General features: G+C 46.1%; 1 protein-coding gene across 7 annotated transcripts in view; it reads left to right on the forward strand.

Moving 5' to 3' along the window:
- The window catches only part of CAPS2 (calcyphosine 2), a 158,932-nt gene extending 148,760 nt beyond the window's left edge, over window positions 1-10,172 (forward strand). For 6 of the 7 annotated variants that reach the window (XM_068276655.1, XM_068276660.1, XM_068276654.1 and 3 more), the window contains one exon: window positions 9,889-10,172. In XM_068276655.1, the coding sequence (XP_068132756.1) occupies window positions 9,889-10,064 (176 nt within the window). In that variant the 3' untranslated portion in view covers window positions 10,065-10,172. The remainder of the gene's footprint in view (window positions 1-9,888) is intronic. The other variant, XR_011030429.1, reaches the window with a different exon arrangement.
- Window positions 10,173-10,678: the final 506 nt, after the last annotated feature.

Below are 10,678 nucleotides of genomic sequence, written 5' to 3' on the forward strand. Positions count from 1 at the left end.
TCAGTACAGGGTAAATGCTGAGCAGCATCCTCTGCTTTATGGAGAGGGAAGGATAAGCAGGAGACTCTTCAGTGCAGGGTAAATGCTGAGCAGCATCCTCTGCTTTATGGAGAGGGGAGGATAAGCAGGAGACTCTCCAGTGCAGGGTAAATGCTGAGCAGCATCCTCTGCTTTATGGAGAGGGGAGGATAAGCAGGACACTCTTCAGTGCAGGGTAAATGCTGAGCAGCATTCTCTGCTTTATGGAGAGGGGAGGATAAGCAGGAGACTCGTCAGTGCAGGGTATATGCTGAGCAGCATTCTCTGCTTTATGGAGAGGGGAGGATAAGCAGGAGACTCGTCAGTGCAGGGTATATGCTGAGCAGCATTCTCTGCTTTATGGAGAGGGGAGGATAAGCAGGAGACTCTTCAGTGCAGGGTATATGCTGAGCAGCATTCTCTGCTTTATGGAGAGGGGAGGATAAGCAGGAGACTCTTCAGTGCAGGGTAAATGCTGAGCAGCATTCTCTGCTTTATGGAGAGGGGAGGATAAGCAGGAGACTCTTCAGTGCAGGGTAAATGCTGAGCAGCATCCTCTGCTTTATGGAGAGGGGAGGATAAGCAGGAGACTCTCCAGTGCAGGGTAAATGCTGAGCAGCATCCTCTGCTTTATGGAGAGGGGAGGATAAGCAGGACACTCTTCAGTGCAGGGTAAATGCTGAGCAGCATTCTCTGCTTTATGGAGAGGGGAGGATAAGCAGGAGACTCGTCAGTGCAGGGTATATGCTGAGCAGCATTCTCTGCTTTATGGAGAGGGGAGGATAAGCAGGAGACTCGTCAGTGCAGGGTATATGCTGAGCAGCATTCTCTGCTTTATGGAGAGGGGAGGATAAGCAGGAGACTCTTCAGTGCAGGGTATATGCTGAGCAGCATTCTCTGCTTTATGGAGAGGGGAGGATAAGCAGGAGACTCTTCAGTGCAGGGTAAATGCTGAGCAGCATTCTCTGCTTTATGGAGAGGGGAGGATAAGCAGGAGGCTCTTCAGTACAGGGTAAATGCTGAGCAGCATCCTCTGTTTTATGGAGAGGGGAGGATAAGCAGGAGACTCTTCAGTACAGGGTAAATGCTCAGCAGCATCCTCTGTTTTATGGAGGGGGAGGATAAGCAGGAGCCTCTTCAGTGCAGGGTATATGCTGAGCAGCATTCTCTGTTTTATGGAGAGGGGAGGATAAGCAGGAGACTCTTCAGTGCAGGGTAAATGCTGAGCAGCATTCTCTGCTTTATGGAGAGGGGAGGATAAGCAGGAGACTCTTCAGTACAGGGTAAATGCTGAGCAGCATCCTCTGCTTTATGGAGAGGGGAGGATAAGCAGGAGACTCTTCAGTACAGGGTAAATGCTGAGCAACATTCTCTGCTTTATGGAGAGGGGAGGATAAGCAGGAGACTCTTCAGTGCAGGGTAAATGCTGAGCAGCATCCTCTGCTTTATGGAGAGGGGAGGATAAGCAGGAGACTCTTCAGTGCAGGGTATATGCTGAGCAGCATTCTCTGCTTTATGGAGAGGGGAGGATAAGCAGGAGACTCTTCAGTGCAGGGTATATGCTGAGCAGCATCCTCTGCTTTATGGAGAGGGGAGGATAAGCAGGAGACTCTCCAGTGCAGGGTATATGCTGAGCAGCATCCTCTGCTTTATGGAGAGGGGAGGATAAGCAGAAGACTCTTCACTCTTCAGTGCAGGGTATATGCTGAGCAGCATTCTCTGTTTTATGGAGAGGGGAGGATAAGCAGGAGACTCTCCAGTGCAGGGTATATGCTGAGCAGCATTCTCTGTTTTATGGAGAGGGGAGGATAAGCAGGAGACTCTTCAGTACAGGGTAAATGCTGAGCAGCATCCTCTGCTTTATGGAGAGGGGAGGATAAGCAGGAGACTCTTCAGTGCAGGGTAAATGCTGAGCAGCAGTCTCTGCTTTATGGAGAGGGGAGGATAAGCAGGAGACTCTCCAGTGCAGGGTAAATGCTGAGCAGCATTCTCTGCTTTATGGAGAGGGGAGGATAAGCAGGAGACTCTTCAGTGCAGGGTAAATGCTGAGCAGCATTCTCTGCTTTATGGAGAGGGGAGGATAAGCAGGAGACTCTTCAGTACAGGGTAAATGCTGAGCAGCATTCTGTTTATGGAGAGGGGAGGATAAGCAGGAGACTCTTCAGTGCAGGGTAAATGCTGAGCAGCATTCTCTGCTTTATGGAGAGGGGAGGATAAGCAGGAGACTCTCCAGTGCAGGGTAAATGCTGAGCAGCATCCTCTGCTTTATGGAGAGGGGAGGATAAGCAGGAGACTCTTCAGTACAGGGTAAATGCTGAGCAGCATTCTCTGCTTTATGGAGAGGGGAGGATAAGCAGGAGACTCTTCAGTACAGGGTAAATGCTGAGCAGCATTCTCTGCTTTTTGGAGAGGGGAGGAAAGCAGGAGACTCTTCAGTACAGGGTAAATGCTGAGCAGCATTCTCTGCTTTATGGAGAGGGGAGGATAAGCAGGAGACTCTTCAGTACAGGGTAAATGCTGAGCAGCATCCTCTGCTTTATGGAGAGGGGAGGATAAGCAGGAGACTCTTCAGTACAGGGTAAATGCTGAGCAGCATCCTCTGTTTTATGGAGAGGGGAGGATAAGCAGAAGACTCTTCAGTGCAGGGTAAATGCTGAGCAGCATCCTCTGTTTTATGGAGAGGGGAGGATAAGCAGGAGACTCTTCATTACAGGGTAAATGCTGAGCAGCATTCTCTGCTTTATGGAGAGGGGAGGATAAGCAGGAGACTCTTCAGTGCAGGGTAAATGCTGAGCAGCATTCTCTGCTTTATGGAGAGGGGAGGATAAGCAGGAGACTCTTCAGTACAGGGTAAATGCTGAGCAGCATTCTGCTTTATGGAGAGGGGAGGATAAGCAGGAGACTCTTCAGTACAGGGTAAATGCTGAGCAGCATTCTCTGCTTTATGGAGAGGGGAGGATAAGCAGGAGACTCTTCAGTGCAGGGTATATGCTGAGCAGCATTCTCTGCTTTATGGAGAGGGGAGGATAAGCAGGAGACTCTTCAGTACAGGGTAAATGCTGAGCAGCATCCTCTGCTTTATGGAGAGGGAAGGATAAGCAGGAGACTCTTCAGTACAGGGTAAATGCTGAGCAGCATTCTCTGCTTTATGGAGAGGGGAGGATAAGCAGGAGACTCTTCAGTGCAGGGTATATGCTGAGCAGCATTCTCTGCTTTATGGAGAGGGGAGGATAAGCAGGAGACTCTTCAGTGCAGGGTAAATGCTGAGCAGCATCCTCTGCTTTATGGAGAGGGGAGGATAAGCAGGAGACTCTTCAGTACAGGGTAAATGCTGAGCAGCATCCTCTGCTTTATGGAGAGGGAAGGATAAGCAGGAGACTCTTCAGTGCAGGGTAAATGCTGAGCAGCATCCTCTGCTTTATGGAGAGGGGAGGATAAGCAGGAGACTCTTCAGTGCAGGGTAAATGCTGAGCAGCATCCTCTGCTTTATGGAGAGGGGAGGATAAGCAGGAGACTCTCCAGTGCAGGGTAAATGCTGAGCAGCATCCTCTGCTTTATGGAGAGGGGAGGATAAGCAGGACACTCTTCAGTGCAGGGTAAATGCTGAGCAGCATTCTCTGCTTTATGGAGAGGGGAGGATAAGCAGGATACTCGTCAGTGCAGGGTATATGCTGAGCAGCATTCTCTGCTTTATGGAGAGGGGAGGATAAGCAGGAGACTCTTCAGTGCAGGGTATATGCTGAGCAGCATTCTCTGCTTTATGGAGAGGGGAGGATAAGCAGGAGACTCTTCAGTGCAGGGTAAATGCTGAGCAGCATTCTCTGCTTTATGGAGAGGGGAGGATAAGCAGGAGACTCTTCAGTACAGGGTAAATGCTGAGCAGCATCCTCTGTTTTATGGAGAGGGGAGGATAAGCAGGAGACTCTTCAGTACAGGGTAAATGCTCAGCAGCATCCTCTGTTTTATGGAGGGGGAGGATAAGCAGGAGCCTCTTCAGTGCAGGGTATATGCTGAGCAGCATTCTCTGTTTTATGGAGAGGGGAGGATAAGCAGGAGACTCTTCAGTGCAGGGTAAATGCTGAGCAGCATTCTCTGCTTTATGGAGAGGGGAGGATAAGCAGGAGACTCTTCAGTACAGGGTAAATGCTGAGCAGCATCCTCTGCTTTATGGAGAGGGGAGGATAAGCAGGAGACTCTTCAGTACAGGGTAAATGCTGAGCAACATTCTCTGCTTTATGGAGAGGGGAGGATAAGCAGGAGACTCTTCAGTGCAGGGTAAATGCTGAGCAGCATCCTCTGCTTTATGGAGAGGGGAGGATAAGCAGGAGACTCTTCAGTGCAGGGTATATGCTGAGCAGCATTCTCTGCTTTATGGAGAGGGGAGGATAAGCAGGAGACTCTTCAGTGCAGGGTATATGCTGAGCAGCATCCTCTGCTTTATGGAGAGGGGAGGATAAGCAGGAGACTCTCCAGTGCAGGGTATATGCTGAGCAGCATCCTCTGCTTTATGGAGAGGGGAGGATAAGCAGAAGACTCTTCACTCTTCAGTGCAGGGTATATGCTGAGCAGCATTCTCTGTTTTATGGAGAGGGGAGGATAAGCAGGAGACTCTCCAGTGCAGGGTATATGCTGAGCAGCATTCTCTGTTTTATGGAGAGGGGAGGATAAGCAGGAGACTCTCCAGTGCAGGGTAAATGCTGAGCAGCATTCTCTGCTTTATGGAGAGGGGAGGATAAGCAGGAGACTCTTCAGTACAGGGTAAATGCTGAGCAGCATCCTCTGCTTTATGGAGAGGGGAGGATAAGCAGGAGACTCTTCAGTGCAGGGTAAATGCTGAGCAGCAGTCTCTGCTTTATGGAGAGGGGAGGATAAGCAGGAGACTCTCCAGTGCAGGGTAAATGCTGAGCAGCATTCTCTGCTTTATGGAGAGGGGAGGATAAGCAGGAGACTCTTCAGTGCAGGGTAAATGCTGAGCAGCATTCTCTGCTTTATGGAGAGGGGAGGATAAGCAGGAGACTCTTCAGTACAGGGTAAATGCTGAGCAGCATTCTGTTTATGGAGAGGGGAGGATAAGCAGGAGACTCTTCAGTGCAGGGTAAATGCTGAGCAGCATTCTCTGCTTTATGGAGAGGGGAGGATAAGCAGGAGACTCTCCAGTGCAGGGTAAATGCTGAGCAGCATCCTCTGCTTTATGGAGAGGGGAGGATAAGCAGGAGACTCTTCAGTACAGGGTAAATGCTGAGCAGCATTCTCTGCTTTATGGAGAGGGGAGGATAAGCAGGAGACTCTTCAGTACAGGGAAAATGCAGAGCAGCATCCTCTGCTTTATGGAGAGGGGAGGATAAGCAGGAGACTCTTCAGTACAGGGTAAATGCAGAGCAGCATCCTCTGCTTTATGGAGAGGGGAGGATAAGCAGGAGACTCTTCAGTACAGGGTAAATGCTGAGCAGCATTCTCTGTTTTATGGAGAGGGGAGGATAAGCAGGAGACTCTTCAGTACAGGGTAAATGCTGAGCAGCATTCTCTGCTTTATGGAGAGGGGAGGATAAGCAGGAGACTCTTCAGTACAGGGTAAATGCTGAGCAGCATCCTCTGCTTTATGGAGAGGGGAGGATAAGCAGGAGACTCTTCAGTACAGGGTAAATGCTGAGCAGCATCCTCTGTTTTATGGAGAGGGGAGGATAAGCAGAAGACTCTTCAGTGCAGGGTAAATGCTGAGCAGCATCCTCTGTTTTATGGAGAGGGGAGGATAAGCAGGAGACTCTTCATTACAGGGTAAATGCTGAGCAGCATTCTCTGCTTTATGGAGAGGGGAGGATAAGCAGGAGACTCTTCAGTGCAGGGTAACTGCTGAGCAGCATTCTCTGCTTTATGGAGAGGGGAGGATAAGCAGGAGACTCTTCAGTACAGGGTAAATGCTGAGCAGCATTCTGCTTTATGGAGAGGGGAGGATAAGCAGGAGACTCTTCAGTACAGGGTAAATGCTGAGCAGCATTCTCTGCTTTATGGAGAGGGGAGGATAAGCAGGAGACTCTTCAGTGCAGGGTATATGCTGAGCAGCATTCTCTGCTTTATGGAGAGGGGAGGATAAGCAGGAGACTCTTCAGTACAGGGTAAATGCTGAGCAGCATCCTCTGCTTTATGGAGAGGGAAGGATAAGCAGGAGACTCTTCAGTACAGGGTAAATGCTGAGCAGCATTCTCTGCTTTATGGAGACAGGAGGATAAGCAGGAGACTCTTCAGTGCAGGGTATATGCTGAGCAGCATTCTCTGCTTTATGGAGAGGGGAGGATAAGCAGGAGACTCTTCAGTACAGGGTAAATGCTGAGCAGCATCCTCTGCTTTATGGAGAGGGAAGGATATGCAGGAGACTCTTCAGTACAGGGTAAATGCTGAGCAGCATTCTCTGCTTTATGGAGAGGGGAGGATAAGCAGGAGACTCTTCAGTGCAGGGTAAATGCTGAGCAGCATCCTCTGCTTTATGGAGAGGGGAGGATAAGCAGGAGACTCTTCAGTGCAGGGTATATGCTGAGCAGCATTCTCTGCTTTATGGAGAGGGGAGGATAAGCAGGAGACTCTTCAGTGCAGGGTAAATGCTGAGCAGCATTCTCTGCTTTATGGAGAGGGGAGGATAAGCAGGAGACTCTTCAGCGCAGGCAAAAAGAATACATCAGCCAAGGATTTTTTCTAATTTTGATGATTGTTGAATAGAAGACCATCAATGCTGAGGTACACCTATACACACTTTAAAGTTTAATCTAAAATAGTTACAGTTGTTTCGGGGAACGGAAATTTAAGGGGTGTATGCAGCTTAAAGGACCACTGTTGCAAAAAGTTTTAAAAATTAAAATACATACAGTATATCTAAAATGTACATTTCTTCCATAGTAAAATGTATTATAAATTCTTTTTTCGCTATGTTGCTGTCCCTTTTAGGTGGTAACATCTTGACAAATCTGATTTTGGATCAGTCCATCTCCTCATGGTAGATTCTCAGTATTGCTTTTATTCTTTACAGTACGTGCTTTTGTAAATAAATAAATAACTGATGTGACAGATCCTGTCAGATCTGTCACATTTCTACTGCCTACTATAAGTGACAGCAACACAGGAAAAAGAGTAACTATAGTGCACTCTGGGAGAAATGTACATTTATATGTACGTATTTTAAATGTTAACACTTGTTGTGATAGTGGTTATTTAACAGTAAGAAAGCCTTGGCAGGAGCAAGGCAACTGTTGCTTTGAGGCTGTAGGAGTGGTCCTAAACCCCACAGTGACCAGGCTATTTTTTTTACTATTAAGGCCACTGCAGCTTTAAGGGCTTGCTGCAGGGCCGCACAACTCAGCACACAAGTGACCCCCCCCCCCTTTTCTGCACGCCGATTGGCGTTAGGCAGTTCTGGGGCTGCCGCCGCGTCCACGCCGGTCGGCGTGGAGCAGTCTTTAGGTAGTTAATGTGCACCTGAACTCTTGTACAGGACACAAGGAAAACAGAGAGAAATGCACTCTGTATGTATTTAGAGAGAAGAGCCTGTATAGTTCTTCCTCATTTTCAAGTAATCACAAGTATAATTTGAGCTCTCAGCTGTGTCAGCACAGAAATTCGGTAGTCCTCGGCAGACACAGCTAATATGTAAACACAGGATGTTAACCCTTTCTCTGCTTCCATGAAACCAGGAAGTAGACACATTGCAGATTTAGTGCAGGAAGGGTTATTATGCCGCTGTTTACCTTTTAGAACACAGTGGAAGTTCTGAGTTAAGGTCCGCGTTAAATAGATTAACCTAGCCAGTTAAGTAATAAGAAGTAGGGAAAGGCTTGAACTGCAGTTCCTATAAATGTCCACTAGATAGGTAGTATGTGCCTGAAAATACAAGGCCCCTGTGGCAGGGCCACAGCAACAGTTCACACATGGAGCCGTCTAGACCAAGAAGGGTGAGGAGATCTGGAGGCTGATCCCTGACAAGGTGAATATCAAATGCAGGGGGGCCTGAGGCAGCATGGGGAGAGTCAGCAGCAGATGATTTAGAGAAGTGTGCAGCAGCTGAGAATGGGGAGGCAATACAGAGGTAACAGCATGCACAGCTTGGCTGGACCAATCTGTGACCGACTGCAGGAGAAAAATGTTCCACCACATAGGAGAAATCATTGAAAAGATGGAGAGTGGGAGTGGCATCCTGCAGTGCTTGTCTGCAACTACAATGACAAGATTCTACTTGCAGCTGTGTAAACTGGTTTTGAAAATGTCACATAACCACTTTGTTCATGTAAAAAAGGTACTTGGTTTTGATGCATTTTGGCAAACAGTTGTAATTTACCTTGTTTGGGAATGAAGTAGCAGATTTATGTATTATGTTACTATGCACTGTGATGTATTGGAGAAAGAAATATATTACACAAGGAAAAAGTAACCATTCTGCAGTTGGTTTCCCCAGGAGTCTAATTAATGATTTGAGGTCTATTAGGATTTACATGTGAGTCAGCTGTTAATAGCCACAAGCTACAACAATAACAATTAGAGGTATCACTATTTATATATACAGTTTATATCCAGTTCTGTTTGCTACGTATCCTTTGTTGAACTTGTTACTCAGCAGAATGATCAAGCCAAAGTGCAGTGGTTTACAGTAGTGGTGGAAATCTGATTGCTACAAAAGTTTAGCTAATTACATTTTCAAGAGGTCTTAAAGTACATGTATGAAGAATGTTCCTGCAGGTGTCAGTATTCGATTGGAAGTCTGTTGCTTTGTAGTGGAAAAGAGAAATGATGAAGGTGCACACAACGAAGTGGCTTCCAGTGAGAGGGGTGAGGAGGGTAACAATAGGCTAGACCATTGAAGTCACTAAAGATTTGCCGTGCCTCCTTAAAGTTCCTCTGCTGCTTATATATACATATATTAAACCTAATTCCATGCTGGAGACCAGGAGGACAATTGCTTATGATGTCACTAACTCCCATCTTCCCCACAGTTCACACCCCTACAACGGTACAACACCTCCCACTATTTATCCACAAACAGACTAACACCATCACTATCTGTGCTGCTAATGAGTAGGGGCTAGATAGTGTACTGGTTGAAGACACTACCTTAGGCATAGGAGACCAGGGTTTGAACCCTGGCTGGAGCCAGTATGTATTCAGTAAGGAGTCCTAAGGCAAGGTTACAGAATGGCTTACTGTGTACACATGTAGCGGCTGCAGCTCTCAAGTGCTTTCAGTCCTACAGGATATCAAGTACACAGGGTATGCATGCTTAAATCTATTGGAAATATGTCTGTGTGTGGCCAGTCAATAGATCCCTTTCCGATCAGATTTGTTTAGAGAGGGATCTGTCTTTGGTCAACCTGGTGGCACATCGAGTGATGGTCACCTTTAGGTGCATCTCATTGACCATAGCTGATTTTTTAGTAGTGTAGCTGGAATGTTAAGTTGAGTACAAAAAAAACTAAACACAGGCTGATGCCAAAACCCATGTACACCCCATATCAGACAGATGCCAGCTCCTAACTTGAACTTTACAGCAATGGGCGAGGAGTGGTTAAAAGGGACTTCCACATTTGAGTTGTCATATTTAAAAAATTAAAAGTGTTCAGGCTGCGTACCATTGATTTTACATCACAAAATCCTCAGGGTATCAAAAAGGCCAGTTTTTAACAGTTCTCTGCATGTAGCTAATTAACATAAACTCATTACTAATTACATTTAATTGGTAGTGATTTGCATATGTTTTGGATGCCTGTAAGCCTATTTATGGCTCTGGAGATCTACAGATGAGGAATGCTGCCATTTGTATTACGTAACAACATGCTGTGTGTATAATTCTAAACTTGTAGAGAAAGGTCCCAGTTTTCCTCTCTCTTTTTTTAGGTTCTGCTTCAGAGGAAGAAATCAAATCTGCGTTTTTGGAAACACTGGAGAGTGCATGCAGTAATTCCCAGGAAATCTCTTACAGTGAATTTGAAGATTATTACGAAGGACTGAGTATTGGCATCTTAAGTGATGAAGACTTCATGAATATTTTAAGAAACTGCTGGGGTGTGTAAGGAACAGTGCAATGTACCAGTGACCTGTATCACGGCTTATCTCAATTCTTAATTTGTGATGACTGGAAACACTGAAGTGTGAACACACTGTTGATAAAACAGAGAAAATTGTTTTTGGTTATTAACTGTTTAGTCTTGCTTCAAAGTCCTTTTTAGTATGATTCAGCTAAAGAAAAGTGCGCTTGTGAGATGTGATTTCTCACAATGATTTATGGTATTCTTTATTAGCATTGTACCTATAGAAAGTGCAACAGTTTTGATGGACATGGCTATACTGGATAATTAAAAGGGAAGGCATCATTAGGGCCACGTATTTTTGGGGTGATAAAAGCCACAGTTACGGGAGTCACAGTGACCCCAGGAATATTTTGCTAAGGGGCCCCATATTTTTGTATTTATGGTCGGTGAGGCTATTGCAAGAACCATATTAAAGGTACCACAGAAAAATTATACAGCAAACATTGATTGTTCATAGATCGTGTGTAAAACTGTATAAAAAAAATTAAATAAAAAATGTATATTTACAGCTGCTTTAAAATACCATTCACTTAAAAATAATAATAATAATAAAAAACATCTGGAAGACTAGTGCAATAGGTTGTTTTTACATACAC

This window comes from Hyperolius riggenbachi, chromosome 3, assembly GCF_040937935.1.
Source record: "Hyperolius riggenbachi isolate aHypRig1 chromosome 3, aHypRig1.pri, whole genome shotgun sequence".
Taxonomy (NCBI): Eukaryota; Metazoa; Chordata; class Amphibia; order Anura; family Hyperoliidae; genus Hyperolius; species Hyperolius riggenbachi.